General features: G+C 37.0%; 1 protein-coding gene across 1 annotated transcript; it reads left to right on the top strand.

The window, feature by feature from the left end:
• The first annotated feature begins 1,607 nt into the window (after window positions 1-1,607).
• LOC149838116 (protein root UVB sensitive 6-like) lies at window positions 1,608-21,136 on the top strand. The gene is made up of 13 exons (XM_090006386.1): window positions 1,608-2,126; window positions 4,552-4,650; window positions 4,945-5,058; window positions 6,339-6,410; window positions 6,493-6,603; window positions 6,707-6,826; window positions 18,708-18,809; window positions 18,900-18,972; window positions 19,885-19,968; window positions 20,056-20,120; window positions 20,197-20,298; window positions 20,376-20,576; window positions 20,717-21,136. The coding sequence occupies exons 1-13, from the start codon at window positions 1,806-1,808 to the stop codon at window positions 20,780-20,782; spliced, it is 1,530 nt and encodes a 509-aa protein (XP_089862512.1). The 5' UTR covers window positions 1,608-1,805; the 3' UTR covers window positions 20,783-21,136.
• The last annotated feature ends 2,983 nt before the right edge of the window (window positions 21,137-24,119 follow it).

The following is a 24,119-nucleotide window of genomic DNA, read 5'->3' as shown; positions in this document are numbered from 1 at the left end:
AATTACATAGACACCACTTGGCCAACTCTAGAATGCCTAACCACCCAGGTGGTATCCCATGTGGTAAGCGGGGTCCTGTGCCAAGCTGAAGGCCCAGGTTCGAATCCCTCGGTTACATGGGACTTAAAAGATATCTGGTAGGGGTCAGGCTAACCCAGCTTGCTTTTCAAAAAAAAAAAAAAACTAGAATGTCTAAAACCAGCTGTTCCATAGTAGGCCCTCTAACCAGGCAGTCATGTTTGGCCCATGAATTCATGGCTTTTCTATAGTTAAAACTTGAGCTTGAGAAGGTCCACTTTTTTTTTTTTTTTTAGGAAGACAAGCTGGGGTTAGGCAGACCCCTACCAGTTATACAACTATACCATAGGGATTAGAACTTGCAACGTCACAACACAAGGTGACGTGCACTAGCTGCTCCTACCAGACAAGCGTTGCCCCCATTGGTGAAAAGGTCCATTTTTTTCAATCAATGGCTTCATGTGCATTTTCTTTTGTGATAATCAATGAAAAAACTCCTTTCATCACCCACAGCACAGTGGCTGGCCTCGGGTTGGTCTCCCCTGCTCACCGGCGAGTATGCTCAGTTTTGACCTTGCGGTAAGGGACTTATGATGTCCGGTCAACTTGGTGGCATTCATGAGTTGAGTCGCTCCTACCAGGTGAGCGAGAAGCGTGGCGATGAGGGAGTTTTTCTTAAGAAAAAGAAATATAAGTCAGAGAGCTGTCTCAGCCACATCATGCGTAGGGATGGCAGTGGACCGGGGGAAAGCGGGGCCCTGCCCCGCCTCGCCTTGTTTGGATCGGGGATGAAGGGTATGACACAGGGATGGAGGCGGGGACGAAGGTTAAAATCCATCTCTGTTCGGGGATAGAGGCAGGGATGGACATACACTTTTCCCCGCCCTGCCCCGATCTCCGCCTAGCCCTGCCCCGCCCCACCCCATCCCCGGTCCTTTTAAAGGAAGGCAATAGACTATGGGGAAATGGGGCCCCGCCCCGCCACATCCCCATTTGAACCGGGGATGGAGGACATGAAACAGGGGTGGAGGTTAAAATCCATCCCCGTGTGGGGATGGAGGTTCTAATCTTGAGACGGGGCGGGGACCCTGTCCCCTGCCTCCGCCCCGGTCCATTGCCATCCCTAATCATGCGTGCTGGGTGTGTGCACAACTGCTCATGTACCCTAGGGGCGTCAACGGGTCAGGTTTGGTTCGGACCCAGGTAGTACCAGACTTGGACCCAATTTTTGAGTATGGTATCGGTGCTGGTACCGAGTTTAATCAGATCCACTATAAGAAAAATCATATTCAGATAAAAACTACATGAACCAGACCCAGTAAAACCATATTTTCTTATCATTTTTACATTGAAAAATTGCGGCTCTTAATCGAAACTCAGTCCAGGTCTGGATCTGGTATAAAATTTCACGAACTATACCCGGGTCCATGTATTAATCGGACCTTCTGGTCCGGATTCGGGTCATAATCTGGTGTTATTATTTATTACCATACCCGGACCCATAGGGTCTGGTCGGGCCCGGGTAAACCAGGCCTGTTGACACCCACCCTAGTGAGTACGAATTGGGTGGCTACGCGTTCTTTCTTTTTCCTCCCATGACGGTTGTAAAGCGAATATATTTCGGTCGAAGAAAAGTCTGTTTAGGCGTGCCCGTCCTCTCGTTAGCTCCGCCATGGGTGGACAACTGGAGCTGCTGCTGCTACGAAACCAATGATCCATCTTCATTCTCCTTCTCCTTCTTCTTACAACACTGTAATTGAGCCAAACGAGGAAGGAAGCCAGCTGCCATGGCCCCTATCCGGTACAAGCAAGCGACGCCTCAGACGCTCGCGAGCGGCCAGGACGCGAGGATGCTCGTGAAGGAGACGATGCGGCTCAGCGCGAATCTCGCTTCAGCCAACACGAGCCTCGCCGCACCGGAGGCGGCCCTCGTCCGCCCCGAGATGCGGTTGGCCCTCGTCTGCGAGGCGAGGCCGGAGACCAGAGTGATCTGCTCGGAGGTGTTGGATGGTCGTAGGTGGAACTACGTCGTCGAGGCGGATCCGTCGGGGAGCTTCAGCCGTTCGATGCATGCCATCGCTCTCCAGACGCCGAAGAACCCATTAGATGTGATCTCCGTCGCCTTTTCCTTTTTTTCGTTCTGTATTTTGCGCTTTTAGGTTTTGGTTTGATGGAGATTTTTTATTGTCGATCTTGTTGAAGTGCGTTGCTTCCTTGTCGAAATGCGAGGTCACCGACCGGAAATTGTGTTTATTTCTTTATTTTGATTCTAAAGTTTGTCATAGCTTGCGGATTTTTGGAACTTGTAGGCGTTGATTGTTCTTCGATTGTTCTAAGTTCGTTTCTTCTCCAGAATTTGGAAGTTAGTATTGGTATTGATGTTCAATTTAGTGGCTGTTTTACTTTATATGTGTTTTCCCTTTTAACCTTTTGGTGAGAATGGATATCATCTTTTCTTTACTTTTCTTTCTTCTTTTTCATTCATCTGAGCTTCTGAATTTAGCTCAATTTTGCATTTGGAACCATAGTTTGAGGCATCCTCTATGGCATTTTGTGGCATCTTCCTAAATGATCGAAATGATTAAATAGCGAGTAGGAAATGGTGCTTTTCTCTCTCTCTCTCTCCTTCTCTCTGTGTGTGTGTGTGTGGTTTGACAAACCCGCGGGTCCAAATCGGTATAGGTTTAGAGGAATTTTATGATATTATGATAGACATGAGCTTTAAATAAAGTAAGTGGTACTGCTCGAGTGTTTTGCTTTGCTTGTTTTCTTACCAGACACTGCGTGAGTTCTTATCCTCTGGTTGTCTTTTTTGGGTTTATAAAAACCAATTCGAAACAAGTAATAAGTCCAATTAGATGTTGAATGCTTTGAGATTCATACGTCTGTTACTTCTTATGGCTTGAGTGACTCTCGTGGACCACTATCAGCCTGAAAAAGTCATTAGGAGCTAATCTTAACATTATTGTATTTGTCAAGGATTGTTTTTATCTTTCTCGTCTGGGTAAGTATCTCTGGGCCACTCTAACCACTGGTTGCATTACTAGTATAGACTAATAAGAGACTCCATTCTCTCCCTCTCGAAAAAAAGACTCCAAGACAAACATAAATACAAACACACATTCATGCATGCATGCATACATAAATGCACGTATGTGTACACACACACACAGAAAAGTACATGCCTAGATGCATAGAGTAGGGTGTAATGAAACAAGTGGAAGTGCAAAATACAATGTGTACAAACCAGAGTTACCGAAAGCTTCTTAGGTAGGTGGGAAGCACGCTTCCCGAAAACTCGCTTCGGAAGCGCGATACTCCTCGCTTCTGAAACTTCATGGGAATCTCGATTCCCCCACGCTTCTTCTATGCTTCCCAAACACATGGTATATGTTTCCTATATGCTTTTATCACGTTTCTTTTCATGTTTTTCATGTATTTTCTGGCACTCTTTGACTCACTTTCCATGTACTTTCTCTAAATTGGTAACCATCATTGTTAGATTTTAACAAAACATTAACTCTTTTACTGAAAAATCATGAAATATAAGAATAATCAATTTTATTTTAGGTTTTATTTGCTTCTTGTTCGATTCCTATTAAGTTACCATATTGCTTCATTTTTTATTTATATTTCATTTTCAAATTGATACTTCGCTTCCCGCTTCGTATAAATTTCAAAATGCCTCACTTCTCGCTTCCACTTCCCGTATCGTTTCCTACTTCTGCTTCCTAGTTTGGCAACCTTGGTACAAACCCAAGTCTACCAAGGGACAATATAAAAGCCAATCAATGACAAATACAAAAGCACAAAAGTGCATATAATAGCCACTAAGGGCACTCACAAGAGAACACAACACATAAAAATAAGTCTATTCACTATATTATGCTTAAGAAAAACATAAAAGAAGAGGGAGCAAACAGCCCCTATTTATACACATCATGGATTCATGGGCCTTTGGGAGCTCCCAACGAATATATGGTCTTTTGACCATAGAGCCCTTACATAAAAAAGGGAAATACTAAAAACAGAAAATAAAGAAAATAAAAGGAAAAGACAAATCTGTCCCTAATGGACAGAACCTATTACATAGGTAAAATGACCAAAATACCCCTGATGAACATTGCCTATATATATATACATAAACATATTTTAACATGGGGAATATGAAGGCATCCCACATGGTGCAAGGTAAGTAATTTTTATGATGATAAGTTTAGGAAATGAAACTTGAGCAAGATTTTCATAATAGAAAAATCACAAAATTCTAATTTGAAATATCATAATATTTGCACAACTGGTGTAAATGAAGTGAAAAGTCTCCACCTTGCCTTGAGGCTCAAGCCTTTTCATTTCTTGGAAAAATCATTTCTTGGAAAAATCGCTTTCCAATTAACTTTGATCCATGAAGCTTGTATGTTTGCTCATGCAACACAAAATTTATTGTGCTTGTTATTTTTCTCTGTAGGATCACTCATTTCTTTCTTCTATATACTGTTTGAAGTTGAAAGTTTGTAGTTTCTCTTGTTGCAGGAGCTAGTTTCTTTTGTCAGGGCTTATGTAGTACCAGAAGGATTTCCAGATAGTGTCACCCCCTCCTATGTACCTTACATGAAATGGAGAGCTTTGAAGGTATATTATTACCCAATGTGGAACTTGCGTCTTTGATATTGATCTTTTCTTGGACATTTACTGAGCTTAGGTATTGGCATCATGTGCTTTTGTGTCAAGCTGCATTTTGCATTGCACTGTTATTTTTCTTTTTCTTTTTATAATTTTTGTTTTAGTAATCATTTTTTGCTCAAGTCCTGTGAGGGTGACAGTAGGTAAAACTTCCACGCAAAACATAGATGGTACTTTTCTAAAATTTTGTTAATCTCCTCTTCTGGTTATCAGCTTGGTGCTAACATACTACATTTTATGCAGCATTTCTTTGGTGGAGCTATGGGTGTTTTTACAACACGTTCATTGTTGCATTCGGTTGGCATATCTGGAAATGGAGCTACTTCTGCAGCTGTTGCTGTTAACTGGATTCTCAAGGTAGACTTGATCAATTTCTGTTGGGTAAACACAGCCTTTTGTACGTTAATTATTCCTAACAGCTTTATATATTGATTCCAAACATAAAAAATCATCACGAAAGTAGCTACAGTAGTAACTTTTTGGTCCTAGTATGAATGTCCCTGAGATGATACAAAATGAAGGGTACTTAATAGGCACTTACAAAACAAACAAACAAACAGTCCATCATTCAATGACATAACTGGAAAAGAGAAGACAGAAAAGAAGGAATTCGACAACAGACTGCTTGGGATCAGGTTTTAATATACCTGCGTCATAGTCCAGCAGTCTGTTGTCGAATTCCTTCTTTTCTGTCTTCCAGAATTATACAAGGCATACCGGACCTACCAGATTCTCTAGAACCACCAAGGGATCTGATACTTCCTACTGAAGTTAGAGAAGAGAACGATGTAACTCCTCCAATTACCATTAAGGAGATATATATGCCACTTTGCATCTTCCCTGTCAAGCAGCTCCAAACACAGTACCAGACACAAAAACCAGTTAGGGGAACACCATTGCAATCACCAGTCAAGATGCTGAACATTCAAACAAGAGTTAAAGTTCTTCACTGATAGTGTCAGCTAAGAACAACATGGATACTCACTAGATTTCATCCAGTAAAGCACAAGCACGACAATGAGCTCAATCAGAGGAAAAGCAAACACAAGGCTGTGAAAAATAAAAAAAGATCACACCATCGGCTGAAGAATCTAATCAGAGTGTGGAATGTACTTCAATAGAACTAAAGCAGGCTTTATCACAGGGATATGATTATGGCATAAGATTACTTTTTTGTGGAGTTTTAAGGAAGAGGGACAGGGAATGGGAGTTAAAACATAATATCCATGTGAAATTGAAAACAAGCCAAGATGGTTCCAAAGCAAACAAATAAAACACTCAACATGAAATGATTAACTACAGCATCCATTGAAACACAATCCAGAAACAAAAGCTGTTGTAGGTATCTTTGAAAGTCCCAGATGGTCCAAATTCATAAACTGAGAGATGCAAAGTAGCTTAGGCTGTAAAACAAAAATCTTAATTCAAACGACATGTATGATGAAACATCAGGGAATGATTCGCTTCCAAAAATTACCATGGCTGGTATCAGCTCAAAAGCAAGGTTCTTTATGTGCATTCCATGTTATATTACTTTTTACATATGAAATATATATTTTCTTGGAAATAGTTCCATGGGATCTCTATATTCCATGTTGTGTGACCCCTTTTATAAGAATGTTTTTGATCTTCTACAGGATGGTGCAGGCCGTTTCGGAAAGATGCTTTTTTCACGTCAAGGAAAGAAGTTTGATTATGATCTAAAACAAGTAAATAAGATTTAAATTCTCTTTCTAAGTTGATTTTTCCATATTTCTGAATTATTCACTTTGAGGTGTGAATGTGTGGCAGCTTCGTTTTTCTGGGGACCTATTGATGGAGTTGGGTGCTGGGATAGAGTTGGCAACTACTGCAGTGCCTCATCTCTTTCTACCATTTGCCTGTGTAGCTAATGTCGCTAAAGTAGGAACTTGTTTTGCATGTTATTACATGATACAATTTATTTTCTATGTTCTTGGATGAAGTTTATTAGAGATCATGCATTGCCTAATGTATTTTTTTGCAGAATGTTGCTGCTGTGACATCAACATCAACCAGGGCTCCAATATACAAAGCTTTTGCCAAAGGAGAAAATATTGGTGATGTCACTGCTAAAGGGGAGTGTGTGGGAAATATTGCAGATCTGGTATGCTACCCTATGCTTTTCTCATTTCCTGTGGTTGTATATATAACCCAAGGCTTGCATTTTAAGCAATATGTAGTAACTTTTTGGCACACATTGTTCTCTCGAGATAGAAACAAAAGTAAAACCAGTGAGGGCCTACTTTCCTTGGTACCTTTGGATTGTGGGCTTCACTTTTCAGTAGTTTCGTGATCTTAACTTATTCTTTTGATATGCTTTTGTTGTGGTATGTTCACATGCATACATTGCATGTATCTGTTGTATCTGCACATGTTCCATGTGTTTTCTGTGCAGGTTTGTCCATGTGTGGACATGGCTGAACTGAAAAGTCTGTGTATTTGGTAGATCTATTTACAGATCAAGATCGGACTTGACTGTGCTAGTTCAAACTTCAAACAAGTGTATACATTTGTTGAATATATTTAGAGAACATCATATATGAAATCTGATAATGTTCAAATGGATGCATCTGTCAATTTTACTTTACAAAAGTAACCCATCCAAAAAAGAGAGATTGTCAAGCTGTTACCTGTTATTGCTTTTGCCTCTTTGGCAAACATGAGGTTGTTGATGCCATGCTCTAAAAATTATAGAATATTTCATAGATAACCTTATTTTCTATGCTTGAGGGCTGCTATGTGTTTTAGTCATGCTATAAATGCTGATATCTGTGAGCTACTTTATGACAGCAGTTGATTGTTTGCCTTGACATGGTTCTTTTGGTTATCATATTTATTTGGCTGCATGCTAGACTATATTCATCTGGAAATGGGGTTAACAGCATGTTCTAACTAAATTCATGCTATTTTATTTCCTTGTGATGAAAGAAAAGATGTGCTATCAGCTTCCCTTTATAAGTACATGGGATTTTACCTTTTAGGAGTGCATTTTCCAGGAATCAAGATATATATTGTCCTTTAAACATAATGAGGCACATCCTCTATGAAGGATGAGATTTCAATTTTCCTTTGTCCATGAACCTTCCATTGAAAGAATAGGGTATTTGTGAACATCAGTATGTAGTTGGTTTATTGTATGATTATTGCATATTTTTCTGGTCTTGTAACTTTCTATTTAAAATTTTATTTAGAAAATATGAGCTAAGCGACAGTCGTTAAAAGACACCTAGATACATGTTGCTAACAATTTGACAATAACCTGCTCATTCATTCATTGGATACTAAATACCTGCTCATAATTGACATCCTTCTCATACTTATACATCTTCATACACCACATTCTTCTCATACATTCATTCAACCAGTATATTGGGTCGGGTACCCGACAAAAAAACCGGGTCGGGTCAAGTACTCAGCAAAAATCATGACCCAAATTTGGCTTTCATATTGCTTGAGTCAGGTTCAGGTCGGTCCATGACTCCATATATTATTTGAGTTAGCGCTTTTCATGCCCATACCTGAAAATTCAAGTTCGGGTCGAGTTGGGTACCCGATATAAACCTGACTTGTTGACAGCCCTAGTATCTATTGGTAGGACAATTTCTACGAGTAGAGTCACTTTAGTCTTAGCATTCTCTCTCTCTCTCTGATTTTTTGACTCTTAGAAGGAATATAAATTGTGATATGTGAAGAACCAAGGAGCCTTCGATCATAAGCAAATTCCACCCAAAAGCAAAAGTTGACAAGCACAAAAGTGGTCTCTATGGACACACTCACAAATCCCCCTAGGGGGATACACACAAAGTCTCAAATATTAAAAAATAATATTTTTATTGATCACATAAAATTCAAGAAGCATTACAAAGAATGAGGGGGTTCACCCCCTTTTATATATACAATAGAGAGCCCAAAAGAGTTGTTGGAGCTAGTCCAACCAAGGTTATAAGTATCGTATCGTTACCTGTATCAATCGGGCCCAAAATAAGATATGTATTGTATCATAAAAAATCATAATTTTTAATAAAAAATTTCAAAAAAATCATAAATTTTAATAAAAAAATTTAAAAAAATCATAAAAAACAGAAAAACTAGCAAAATGTTTAAAAAAATCATAACACATGAAACAATGATGAATTATACAAAATACATCTATAAAATCATATATGAAGCATTTATGTCTATGAGCTGCATAAGACATCACCAACAATGAAAAATATTAAATATCTTGCAATTAAGAACATGCTACAAGACTCAAATTTTCATATTACATAAGCAAAAATGTTATGGCAATAGTTGCACTCGATTTTCAATCATTACTTGAGTGCCCTATTGCCATGCTGGATCATCTGATGCGATCTTTGTTAAAGGAGTATGGAACTTGATTTCTACCTTGATATAAATCTCTAATTTTTATGGATCTAACTTTGTGGTAAGTTGGCGGAGGGAAGCACCTTCCGAGTCATAATTTTTTTGGAGGGTAGCTTTGTAATTTTTATTCATAATAATGACTTTTTTACCTTAACCCACTTCCCTGAGTGGAAAAATGGTAGAATTGCACTTTTACTTTAGCAAACCCTAAAAGCCTTGTCCCTTGCACATAGATCGACCCCCAAATCGCTCTCACGAGTTCTAGGGTGTGTGAATACATCTTTAATGGCTTTTACACAAATGAGAGAGTCGACCCTCAAGAGGTCTTTAAAACCCAAAATTGAAAAATTACGATTCAATCATTTTAGATGTGCCCACCCTTTATTGTATGATACATACAATACAATTACAATACACACTCGTATTGCGATACGAGTGCGTATCATATCGTTATTCCTTATAGTAATGATATGTATCACACCGTACTACATCGTACAATATGGTACGATACATACGACATTGAATCCAACAACTTTATTTGTAGTCGCTGGCAACTAATCAACTCTATGTTGACTAGTAAAAAAACAAATACAAAATAAAAAAAGTTTACAAAAATATATATACATATATAAATATATATATATATATATGTATATATAATATATATATATATGTATATATATACAATTTAACACTCTCCTTCAAACTTACGGTAAGATAACTAAAAGTTTGCTAAGAAGGAAGTGAAAATCTAGGAGCTGAGAGAGGTTTGGTGAAAAAATCTACCAATTGGTACTTTTATGTGACATAAAGCAGATCAATGACACCTTGAAGATCTTTCTCTCGTACGTAATGACAATCCATCTCAATGTGCTTGGTTCTCTCATGAAATGTGTAGTTGCTAGCGATGTAGATAACACTCTTATTGTCACAACACATCTTTGAAGCTCCTTGAATTTGGATTCTCATATTAGTCAACAGTCTTCTCAACCATACCATTTCTATTGTAGTAGTGGCCATGGCCTGGTATTCAACTTCCATTGAAGGAAGAAAAACCTTTTGTTGTTTTTTGCACTGTCACGATATTAGAGATTCACCTAAAAAAACATAGAAACCCGTGGTCGAGTGCCTATTGTTGGGATCACCTCCTAAATCTTCATTAGTATAAGCAAGTAAGTCTAATGCAAATGAAGAAGACACAAAAAAGCCTCTAGAAATAAATTTTTTAAGGTATCTAATGATACGCAAAATAACCCCCATATGAACAGATGTGGGAGTATGCTAAAATTGACTTGTTGAGTAAACAACATGTGCTATGTCTAGTTTAGTAATTGACAAGAGAGAGCTTTGATAAGTTGTCGATAGGGTGTGGGATCGTCAAGAGGCTCCCCATCATCAATTTTCATTTTGACATTTGTGACTTCAGGAGTATCAACTCTTTTATCATCTGTGATTTCAGACCTGAGAATAATATCAGAACAAAATTTTGACTAAGATAATAGATATTCTCTAGGGGGAGGTATCTTAAAAAACCCCAAATCAATCATTTCAAAATTAATTTTTTTTTTAATATTTTCAACTACCTGTTTATCCCTCTTCTAGTGATAATCATGTCATCAACTTAGAGGAGCAAAATGATTATACCTGCATCAGATTCCTTAACAAACAGAGCAATATCAGTCAAACAAGATTTAAGTCCAATATCAAGCGTAACTTTGCTAAATTTATCATACCAAGCTTTTGTCGTTTGTTTTAAACCAGACAATGCCTTTAGTAGGCGAAGAGCCTTCCTTTTGGGGATGCTTATACCTAGGGGTGTCAATGGGTCGGGTTTGGTTCGGACCCAGGTGGAACCAAACTTGGATTATATTTTTGGGTATGGTATAGGGTCCGGACCCGAGTCTAATCGGATCTACTATAAGAGAAACCATACCCGAATCCGATAAGAGCTACATGAACCAGAGTTGGACCATATCCTGTAAATTAATATTTTTTTTTATCATTTTTACATTGAAAAATTACAGGCCTTAATCGGAATTTGGGTCAAGCCTAGGTCTGGTATAAAATTGTACAAACTATACCTGGGTCCATGTATTAAACGGACCTTTGGTTCCGGGCTCGAGTCTTAATTGGGTCTTCTTATTTGTCACCATATCTGGACCCTATAGGGTTTGGTCCAGTTTGGGTCTGAATAAAACTAACCCGTTAACAACCCTACTTATACCTGGGGGTGCCTCTATGTATACTTCTTCCTAAGGTTGTATCATATCATTACCCGGATCGGTCGGGCCCAAAGTAACACCATATCGGATCATAAATGTAGCATAAATTGTTAATAATTTTTTTTAAAAAAAATCCAAAAAAATCAAGAAAAATAAAAAAATTTGCAAAAATTCTAAAAAGATTATATCACATGAAACAATGATAAATTGTACAAAATACAACTATAAAAGCACATATGAAGCATTTATGTCTCTATGAGCTGCATAAGACATCACCAAGCATCAACTATCTTACAAGAACAATGTAAAATATTAAATATCTTGCAATTAAGAACATGACACAAGGCTCATACTTTAATATTACATAAATAAAAATATTATGGTAATAATTGCACTCGATTTTCAATCGGTTTCCACTCATTACTTGAGTTCCCCATTATCATACCGAATCATCTTATGCCATCTTTTTTGGAGTGTGAAGCCTAATTGCTACCTTGATATAAATTCTTAATTTTCGCGGATCCAACTTTGAGGTAAGTTGGAAGAGGGTTATAGGGGCAACACCCCCCGAGGCAAAATATTTTTTGAGAGTAGCTTTATAATTTTATTCATAATAAAGATTTTTTGCCTTAACCCATTTTCTTGAGTGAAAAATGGTGGAAATATATATTTTTTATCTTAATCCACTTTAGGTAAAAAAATAGTGGAAATGCACTTCTAATGGCCTCTAGACAAATGAAGAAGTCTGCCCTCAAAAGGTATTTACAATCCAAAATGAAAAAAATAACTTTCAGCCTTTTTAAAGTGTGCCTAAGGTGTATTGTACGATACACCCTTAATTGTATGATATGGTACAATACAAGAGTGTATCGTACGATACACCTGATACAAGTATGATATACACTGATACGATACGAGTGTATATCGTATCGCAAAACCCAAAAGTATCGTATCATACTGCACGATACATACAACACTGCTTTTTCCATAAGATTTTCATTGAGGAAAGCATTTTTAAGATTGTCGGGGGGTTCTAAGGGGGCAATGCCTCTCGAGACAAAATATTTTGGAGAGTAGCTTTGTAATTTTACTCATAATAAAGATTTTCTATCTTAACCTATTTTCTTGAGTGAAAAATGGTGGAAATGCTTTTTTTTTTCTTTACCTTAACCCACTTCTTTGGGTGCAAAAATGGTGAAAATGCACTTCTAATGGCTTTTAGACAAACAGAGAAGTCGACCCTTAAAAGGTATTTAAAACCCAAAATGAAAAAAATAACTTTTGGACTTTTTAAAGTGTGCCTAAGTTGTATCGTACGATACACCCTGTATCGTATGATACAACACAATACAAGAGTGTATCATATGATACACCCGATACAGGTATGATATACACTTTCATGATACGAGTGTGTATCATATCACAAAACCCAAAAGTATCGTGTTGTATTATACGATACAGTATGATACGTACAACACTGCTTCTTCCATAGGATTTTCATTGAGGAAAGCATTTTTAATATCCATTTGATATATGAACCAATTTTTAAGTGAAACAACTGCTATAAGGGTTCTAACAATGGTCATGCGGGCAACAAAGACAAAACTTTCTTCATAATTTATGTCATATTCTTGTCAATACTCCTTAACAACTAATCTAGCTTTATATTTCTCAAGGGTTTCACTCTTAGTTTTTACCTTATATTCCCACCTACAACCTATGAGTTTCTTTACTTGTGAAAGGTTTTAAGGAGTCCAAGTTTGAGCCTTTTCTAATGCTTCTAATTCTATTTTCATGGCTTTAACCAATTCAAAATTTTCTTTGGCTTCATCATAAGATGAAGGTTCTATATATGAATGAATAAAGACTCTGCATGTTTGGTATTTTGAAGAAAAGAAGTTATAGAATACAAATTTTGATGGCGGTTTTGATTTTCTAAAAGATCTATTTTGCAGTTCATCTTTACTTTCAAATTTAGAAAAATTTTCGAGTGCACATGGAGTTTTTTGATTCCCACGTATAGAGTATTACACACAAGTTTGATCATCATGAAATTGTTCTTCAAGAGATACTATGTCTCTTGATTAATTAACATTCTCAAGATTGTACTTACAATTACAATCATTAGTATCTTATTTTGAGACAAGTTCAAGCAAAAAAGAATACTCGTTTGCTTTCTTAGATTGTTCATTATCAAAGAAGTTTTCTTTTTTCAAAAAAGTCACATTTCTTGAAATATATAATTTTTCATTCTTAGAATCATAACACCTATATTACTTTTGGTTGTTGATGACTCAACATAACCAAAGAAAGCACAAGAAATAGCTTTAGGTCAAAATTTGTCATTTTTATTAGTTAAAACAAAACATTTGCAAAAAAAAACTCTTAATTTAGAATAATCAAGAGTGAATTCAAAAAACTTTTCAATTAGAGAGATATTTTGTAAAGATGAGGATGACATTATGTTTATAAGATAAACAACAATGAAAATGACTTCTCCTCAGAAAACCCTAGGAACATGACTAGCAATAATTAAAGTTCTTGAAGTTTTCACAATGTGCTTATGTTTCCTTTCAGCTAAGTCATTTTTGGGCAAGATCTTTGATATGTGATGCCACATAAGGTGAGATAATTTTTAAATTCGTTGGACAACAACTCTTCCCTTGAATTAGTACGAAATATGAAAATATCAGTATTAAATCTATTTTTAACCAACTTATGAAAGTTTTGTAAATGAGAAAAAACTTCAAATTTATGTTTAAGTAAACCAAGTATATCTAGTGAAGTCATCCACAAATATTACATAATATGCATATTCACCTTTTGGCATAATTGATGTTGGATCCCAAACATCCGAATGAACTAACTCAAGTGGTCTAGATGAAATAAATGTTCTACAATTAAATGGTAATCTCATCATTTTTTTAAGAACACAATCTTCACAAGTAAAGTCATTAATATTACAAAATTTTTGCAATCTTGGAAAATATTGAATTTTAGATACATTTGGATTTGTTAGAAATGTAGGGAATAGTATAATTATTTTGTTATTATATGTTGATGATATGATCATCATTGAAAATGATAGAAGGGGCATTAAAGAAATTAAGAATATTCTTAAAAGAAATTTTGATATGTCTGACCTTGGTTTTCTAAGGTATTTTTTAGGTATTGAAGTTGCCTACTCTCCTAAAGGGTATCTGCTTTCTTAAATGAAACTTACATCAGATATTATTATTAGAAGATGGATACTCCAGAGGTGATCAATGCCAAGATGAGGGCCAATGATGGAATTTTATTAGAGGATCCTACTCTCTATCGTCAGTTGATCGGGTCTCTTACATACTTATCCATCACTAAGTTGGATATAGACATGCGATTCACAATGCAAGTCAATTTCAGCAATTCTCCTACTTCCTTTCGTATGGCAGCAATCATGCATAATGACCAAAGGACTTGTTTTATCTTCTTCTTCATCTCCTAGTTTAATTGCTTATACTGACTTTGATTGGGGTAATAATCCCAATGATCGTATTTTCACTACAAGTTACTGTGTATTTCTTGGTGATTCACTTATATCATGGAGATGTAAGAAATAACAAAAGGTGTCCTTGTCTTTCATTGAAGCTGAGTACAGGACAATGACAACTACTAATGAACTTGTTTGGCTGAGTCTGATGAAGGATATGGGAGTCATCATCTCTACTTCTTCGAAGATGTGTTGCGACAATAAAAGTGCAATCTATATTGCTAGCAGCCACACCTTTCACAAACACACAAAACATATTAAAATGGACTGCCATTATGTTAGAGAAGAATTTCTGAAAGGCACTATTGAGCTTTCTTATGTTACATCAGAATGTCAGCTTGTAGACTTCTTCATCAAAGCTCTATCGTCGCCTCGCTTCTCTTTTCTTCTTGGCAAACTCCCGGTGATCTCAACGTCAGTTTGAGGGGAGTGTTAAAATATATACATATATTCATATATGTATATATTTGTTTGGATATATATTTCTTGTTTATGTATATATATATATATACACATTTATATTTATATATATTATGTTCCTATGATCGTAAATTATTAATGCCCACCGGGGGCATTTTCATCATTTTCTCCCAATGTAATAGGAACTTCCCATTAGGGGGCAGCATTGTAATCTTTTTTTTGTTATTATTTTGTTTGGTGTCCCTTTCACTAGTGTGAAAGGTCATTTTTGTAAACAGCCAATAGAGTTGTTAGGGCTCTCCAACAGCTCTATTGAGCTGCCTTGTAGCCTATTTAAAGAGGGTTTGTGACCCTCTCTTGTTAATGCTTTCCTTAAGCATTTTATAAAAGAATTATATTTTTTTATGTGTGTGTTCTTGCTCTTTGTGAGTTTTGTTTGCTTAGCCCTTTGTAGCTTATTGGATTTAACTCATGAGTGGCTTTTGTGTTTGTGCACTTTTGTAGCCCTTCAGTAACATTGTGTTTGTGCACACTTTATTTCATTACACAAATCACATATTCTACCTTGTGATTTGGAATCATATGACTCCAAATCATGTGATTTCATCTCATGTAATTCCAAATCACATGGGATACACCAAACATACCCTTAGACTTTGCGTGATGCCTTTTTTTTGTTTAGCCAAACAGTCCCCCCTATCCTGATGGACCCTTCAACTGGATGAGGCATTGTTAGAATCAAAAGAGAATAGACAAATCTGCCACTTTTGGGTCTCCGTGGAGGGTGGACATCCTGGAAAGCATTTTTTTATTCACTCTCTATCCCTGTGTCATGTCTTCTTCAAAAAATACGAGAGCAGGGCAGTGTGATGTGGGCCGAGGCTGGAAGATTATTGCCCTGTCTCGTTCCCTTGACTTCTTGAATGTGAATCATCATTGCTTATGGGACATTATTGGGCCTGTTTCTGTTCGGTAATTTTCATTGCAGATTGTTGCAAATCATTGACCTTTGGTTCCAATCAAGGACACCCCATCGTGCTTCTAGAGAAAACCAAGACTCATCTGAGGGATAATCAATCTAAGCTTGCAATTTAGATCGTGTGTCGATATAGTCTAATGTAGAATGTGTTGTTAAGGTCTAAACATTATATCACTGTGCACACATGCATGTGCGTGCATGCGTTTGTTTACATTCGAGTGTCTCTCTAGGTATAAAACAAGAAATATGGGGGTTGATACTGTCAACCATATAAGGAGATGACAATTGACATCATTCGACTCTAGTGAGGATTATGGGCTCCAACATGATAAAGAAAAACCTATTGTGTAGTAGATGATTTTGTGAAAATAATAGATACTCTTGATGGGTTGAGGTCTTTTATCAGATTAGTTAGAAAAGGCATGAGGACTAACTTTCGTTGATGAGAGAAAATGAACTGTCAATATCTACAATGCTATACTCTACGCGTTTAGTCTAACATCTTTGCAGTTACTATACACCATACAAACATGTGTAGTGGTGAAAGAAATACTCCCTATGGTAAAGAATCAAGAATTACTATTGTTCATTATCTTGGAAGCTAGCTGTTCATATTTTTAGCAGAATTCTGAACACTTCTAATTTTATGTGTTTGAGTTACATGTCTTTCAGCTATATCTAGTCTTATATGGGATGATGTAGAAAGGTAGTTGATTGGACTATGAAGAAAAGGGTTTGACCTGCAATATTTGGGATAACAGTGAAAGTGCCTATGTGTAACAGTCGCCAGTAAAACAATATTCAGTCAAACAAATTGTGATCAAATAGGCCAGAGATTAGGTTTCCGTTAAATATGCATTTGGTCATCCATACATACACTGGTCTTGCCTAAGACCTTTAAAATTGTGCTAGATTTTGCCTTTTCTCAATTAATTCAAATATCAAAGAGAGGTCAACATATCACATCTAATGTTCAATCTTCAGGAGCTCCAACATGGCTCTAGGTCTCCCTTCTTGTTGTAGTGTATGTTGGTGATGTATGCATGCCATGATGACAAGTTTTCCCTTTTCTCTCTTTTTTTAGAGGAAATGCCCAACATCGAAATTGATTCCGACTTTCAAAATCCTCTTCCTCCTCTCCCCAGCATTATAAGGCCTTTTTGTAACTTCTTTTTCCAATTTATTGTAGTAAACATTAGTTTTTGTCATTCTTAACTAAATGTTTGACTTCACCTCTGTCTTGTGGCCTTGTATTGATCCAAATGTGCCCCCAAGCCTCTCCTTCCGTTTTCCTGAGTGAGACCCCTAACCTCCTAATTTTAAGAAAATCAAAACAAATGTAGACACTTTTTATGATTTTAAATGATTGAAGCTCCTCTACGATTAATTTAGGTTTTTGACAAGTAGACTCAATCTTGGAGATTTAGAGGTTTTAGAATTTAGTAGTACCTTGGAGATTTAATTGAGTTTTGGGACTATAATTAAAAATATTTTGAGTCATTTGAAGCAGTCGGGGTTATTTTTGGAAATCAATTATTGAATGAGTGGTATTTTGATCATTTTGGTAGAAAACTTATGGAAACCACATAATACCCCGGAATGGATGTGGGTTAAGCCTAAGTTCAACTTAGAATATATTTTCTTGAATTTTTCATAATTTTCAAACCAATTTCTTCAAGGGTATTTTTGGTGTTTCACTATTTTGCACGAAATTTCACATGAATGACTTTCTAAAGAATTCAGGTTCTGACATGACAATTTCACAAAATCTATATCCACCCTTTTAATTATAGATGTTGGCCCATAGAGAATCTATTTCTAAACTGATCCACACAGGTTGGATCCAAACCAAACCTGTCTGAATCTAATATAAGTTTGATTTTGATCAGTGCATAGAGTCATAGACTGATGCAAGTTAGCAATCTTTAACTCTGAAACAATCAGGAAGAAGAAGAAACTAGTTGAAACCAAACCAAGGATATACTTAAGACCTTGCCGAGCTAGTTCAAAATTTAGGTGTCTATGCTATGTTGAAAATTTTGCTGAAGCATGTAACCAGTAAATATGGAGCTGGAGCAGAATTTTTTCTCTGTCAGGGAGGTGTTCTGGCCATGCTTAGTTAAAAAGAGTTCATAATATTCTCAGTTAGTATTTTAATGGGTGTATCTGTATATTCATGTGGGAAAATGTTATCATGATGTGCTGACACTGACCTCTTCCTGTAAATATACCATAGCACTTAGGGAATGAGATAAGCCTTATTTATGTGAGTTTTGCATGTCAGTTTGCTAGGAAAATAAGTGGCTATGTCCAGTATTAAGGTTATCCTTAAATGTCTATATGAAATTTTCACAATTATCAGTTGCTTTTCCTTTCCTTTTCCATTTCTTCTGTTTTATTCAGGGAAAACTTATTTTTGGATTTATGACATCTGCTGATGTTGAATTGAACATTTTTTTGTGCAAAGTTGGGGACTGGGCTAAGTATCATGATATCTAAGCAAAATCCTTCATTGGTGGCCACTTTCTCACTTCTGTCATGTGGATACGTTCTCAGTGCGTATAAAGAGGTTTGCCTATCTTCATGACACCCATGTATTCTATTATCTCTTGCAATATTTGCTCTAATTGTATATAAGAGCCAATGTATGTATTTTCAGGTGAAGTCTGTTGTGTTGCATACGTTAAACAAAGCAAGATTCACTGTGGCTGTTGAATCCTTTCTAGAAACAGGTATGAAAAAAATGGATACTAATCATGGAGACTAGAATTGATGATTTTGACCTGCCTAAAAGCATGTTGCTACTATGGCAACTGACCTATTTAACTTAGAAAATGTGCATAATTCCATCACATATGGCCTTATTGACTTGAGAAGAATGTTATCACACAAGTAGTTCAAGTTTTATCATGTAGGATCTACTGTAGCTTTTATGACCTTGTATGCCAATTGTGACAACATTATAGTTAATGGTGGATTTTATTGAAAATTCTAAAAAAAAAGCATATCACTATTATTACAATTTCCTCATTTGGTCATATATTGAAATCAAGGCAAAACCTGCCCTATGCTTACTCGTATCCAATAATATTATGGTCCCATATATATGATTTTGCAAACCTTCTCTCTTTTTCGTTGTTGCTTTAATCTACCAGCTTCATCAATTTTACAAACTGCATATGAATTAGGATTATCCTTTCAACTCTACAAGTGTACACAAATTTATTATTTTTCCACTGATGCTTGTCCTTGTGTTCATACCTTCTTTTTAAAGTTCGACTCGAGTTATTGTAACTGGAAAAGCCCACATTGGAGACGTCTTTTCTTGGCTGCTATTGTTTCTTTCTCCTCTTTCTTTCTCTTTTTATTACTTTGCATGGCACAAATATACCTAGGGCACAACTTCCACAGATTAGTGTTATCTTGTGGGCAGTAGGACTGCATGGTCTACATCTCTATAGCTTATCTTCATTGCGAAGCAACACTTTTGGATTTCACATTCAATTAATTCCTCTAATGCAATAACTTGCATTGTGATAGATGGTTCTTACTCTTTGAATAATGTTTGCTGTGTATGTGGTTTGTCTCATTTCCTAGATTTCTCTCACTGCTTAGTATGCTTTCTTTTCACCTCTAACTTGCAGGCCAAGTTCCGTCACTAAAGGAGGGCAATACGAAGGAGAGCATCTTCAATCCTCCTTGGTATAAAGCTAGACCAATCATTCTAGGTATGTCATCCACTTTTCCATAGATCTTTGTTGCTCTGCTGTCTCTCTGTGTCTTATTTTGAGCTTCTTCTATTTGGTGACTGGTAGGATCAAGATTTAGGGAGGCTTTTCAGGAGCCAGCTTCCTTTTTGGCAATTGAACCTCTTTTCGAAGTAATTTCTGATCTCTTGTACATACATTTTAAGTTTCCACATTTATGGTTCACTAAGAATTAAATGTCCATGACAGAAAGAGCGATATATTGTTACCTATAATCCCTTGAAGGGTTATGTGTATGCATTGCTCAAGGAACAGGCAAAGCCAGATGATATTCTAAAGGCTGCTTTCCATGTAAGTCCAACATGCAACCCATTCCAGTATTGAATTTCATCTAACCATCAAAAGGTAGCTGAATTCTTGCAATGCAGGCCCATGTTCTTTTACATTTCATCCGAGCGTCAACAAGGAAAGGGTTTTCAAGGAAGCATGATGCTGACCAGTCAGAAACAGATGAAATCTTGTTAAAAAGCCCTATGCCTACAATTGGAGACTTTGGAGCTCATATTGCAGAATCTTGCAGAATAGTTTCTACTTCATATGGACTCTTCAAAAGGAAAGCAGCAGAGCAGGTAAATTCTTGCATGGTGTACTATTGTATTGAGCATATGCTAGATTTAGTACATCATTCTCTTTTGTTTCATTGACATTATGTGATGTATGAAAATTAGCTTTCATTTTCTAATTCAGCCATTCCTTTTGCTCTTTATAGGGGTGGGCGATGTCAGACTCGCTACTTAACCCTGGTCGAGCTCGGTTATGCTCACCCTTGTTTTAACCAACATGGAGAAGCTTATTTTGATCCAATTACTAAGCTGGATAATTGAGTTGCTGAATGCTGCTGACAATCTGATAGCAGGAGATTGTTGATCTGAAAAGCTAAACTGGTCTTCAACTGTCAAGCCCAACGACTTTTTCCTTGCTGAATGCACCCATTCTTTTGATATCTGAGCATAAAAAATCTTCAGTTTGTTATTGTCAATCTTTCAAGAAGGCATGTAATGCCAAAAATGATATTATGTAGTGGAAAAGTAGTTTCCTCAGGTTGTAAAAATGTATGATCAGCCACAGAGACAACACGTTGTATTAATCAATCTTCCCTCTGTATGCTTAGAAAGTTTTGGCCATCTAAGAACTGTCTTCTGTGATTCTCCACCTGGTTTTAAGTTCTTAGATTATAGACTCGCTGCGTGCTTTGACCATGAGTATCTGATGCTTCTAATTTTTATGCTTACTGACGAGGTTCTTACCAAGAGTGGATGCCTTAATGATGGCAATCATTGAAACTTGAGACCAGAGGGCATTGTCATGTGGTCAGATGAAAAGACGTAATCACAGCCTGAGGGCATTTTTATTTACATTTAAAAGGTATAAAGTTGGGAGGTTAGCATGTTTGCTTATTCTGCCTTATTTTTGCTCTTATATCATCATATAGCTTCATTTGATTTACTTGTACAACAAATAGGGTTTACTTGAGAACTCATTGTTGAGCCGTCAGCCAGAGTTCTCTCTCTCATATCATGATGGATTTTCTGATTTCCTTGTCAAAATATACACACGTTCTAGTTGACATCTTGTTTGTTCTCTCAACCAATTAATTTTGGATTAATTTACATGAGAACTGTAATCTTGTCAAATAAAATCCTATTTCTGGGTATAGTGGACGGAAATTCATATTGCCAATGCATTAGATTGAGAACTGTAATCTTGTCCAATAAAATCCTATTTCTGGGTATAGTGGACGGAAATTCATATTGCCAATGCATTAGATTGAGAACTGTAATCTTGTCCAATAAAATCCTATTTCTGGGTATAGTGGACGGAAATTCATATTGCCAATGCATTAGATTGAGAACTGTAATCTTGTCAAATAAAATCCTATTTCTGGGTATAGTGGACGGAAATTCATATTGCCAATGCATTAGATTATTATCCTTCATCTCTCCTTGTTTGAATCTCATTTATTAGGCAAACTTCCATCGTTTAAGTGGACCGTCATTTAGATTGTGATATGCAGACTGCTTATGTCACTGACATTCAGGCTTGTGACTCTTGCAATTCGTACAATCACTGAAGAAAAAATACAATTTTGACTTGGAGAGTGAGCCTGTCACAGGCTTTTGGGTCGGATCCACAATCCAGCTTTCTTTTATCCAGTTGCAAATTTGATCAATGACAAGCATAGTCCTTTGGGTTTGTGGGTTGTGCGAGTCCTGGCTCTTTACCCTTATTGAATCTGAGTTGGGTCCACAAGTCTCCTGCATGGGGTACTTGAGCTCCAAACCTTGTTACCGATAGTCACTTCAGGTTTGCTTTTGAGCTGAATGATGAAACTATAAGCAACTTTGGCAAACAACTAAACGGTACATCTTTTTGGATGGGCAATGGATTCAGAATCATACATAGCTTTGCATGAGTGAGATCCTTGATCCGACTTTGGTGTTACAGACCAATGATGGCATTCACTCCACAATTAAAATGCCAAATTGTAAGACCATGTTCTGATGGATGAACAATCGTATTTCTGGTCAAGCCCATTCACCTTTTTTACTTTGTTTTTTCGTGTTGATTCTTGTAGCCTTTCACCTCATTGCCCCTTTTTTTTTTGCTTAATTTTCCTTTTTTAACAACATTTTGATTTTTTTTATTTCAGTTAATTTGAGTTGTTCATTGTTTAGGCTATACTTGAGAGCCTTGCATTGAGATAGAAACACCATTTCCATGTGTTGCCACAATATGGTTTTGCCAAAATGTGGTGGATGATGAACTTCCAATAAATGTCCTTTATGAATGGTGTTGGGGCTGCTAATTCCATTCCCAATTCAGTGTTTTGGCGCTCCCAAATAGGAGAGTGTAGATGTCAAAAAAATTCCCTCACTGAGAACCAGGTCACTTATTAGGCTCGTCTTCCTGCAAGGTAAAACTCCGGGTGTCACTCTGCCTTACCTGCCCCAACTGTGATAAAGCAACAGCAGCCCCCACGCACCAGCGAGGTTCAATCCTGGGTCTTCAGCTTGGCACAGAACGGCACTGACCACATGGGTAACCACCGCGGCTGTACAACACCTCCGATTCAAGGCTCCCAAACAAATTCATGGACTCGATCTGGTTATCAGCCCTGACTTTGGCATCTAGCCGTTCTTTTGATTTGTCATATGTCTAGGTTGATAGTGCGTGGAAGACTGCAAGAAGATAAAACTGCAATTTTTCAGACAGCATTTCGTGAGAATTTCAATTTGGTTCTTGCGTTTCATGAGGAAAATCTTGGAAAAAAAAAGTTAAAAATGCTAAATTATAAAGAGGAATAAAAATACGTTAAATAAATGTTTTGCCATTAACAACGAAAAAGTCGGGATGTTTTCTTTTAAATGATCATATTACCGATACGTTTAAAAGAGGTAGCAAATATCACTTTTTTTTTTACGATATTTTCAAAACATGGCCAGTCTCTGTCACACTGTTGCTGTAGTAGACTTTGGGTAGTGGGTAGCCCCCCTTACCTTGTTGTCTGGGTGGGAGTCACGGCTTGATTGATCGGACTGGACCTACCAGATCCCAGCTGTACCCGTGAAACTCACATAGTATTTTATTCTTAGTTGAAGCCTGTCGTCTGAGTGACCAGCTCTCAGGGAACTCCATCAAACGATTCTATTTCTGCCCCAAGTTAAACGCCAAAAATGTACTACTCCATGAGGGTGGTCGAATGCCACAGGTGGAGGTGGAGGTGGATGGTTTAGGTCTACCTTATATCACCAGCTTGACTTTTATTTTTTTTTATGAGGAACCGAAAAACCACCTTGGAGATAAGAGACTTAATTAGTCGCACTGGCTATGCCTGCCGTACTTAGGTTGCTTTCTCAGGGATGTACACACCTGTGGTGCACTTCTTTCCCCAAAGGAGTCACCTTGCTTCGGAACGAAGGGACATAATGTCCTTGCCCTTTCCTACATGCCAAGAGGTCCTTCTAGTAGCCAAGGCTTCCCCCCTACAATACCAAACCCCTTGAGGCTCCTTTATGAAAAAAAAAAACTTTTACATCAAAATTACACTCGGTGATCGCCGGTGGGCAATGGAACTTTTCATTACTTATGTATTTTGCATTTACTAAATCCCA

The sequence above is a fragment of the Nuphar pumila genome, chromosome 5, assembly GCF_984573655.1.
Source record: "Nuphar pumila chromosome 5, dmNupPumi1.hap1.1, whole genome shotgun sequence".
Taxonomy (NCBI): Eukaryota; Viridiplantae; Streptophyta; class Magnoliopsida; order Nymphaeales; family Nymphaeaceae; genus Nuphar; species Nuphar pumila.
This window is presented reverse-complemented; position numbering and strand designations above follow the sequence as displayed.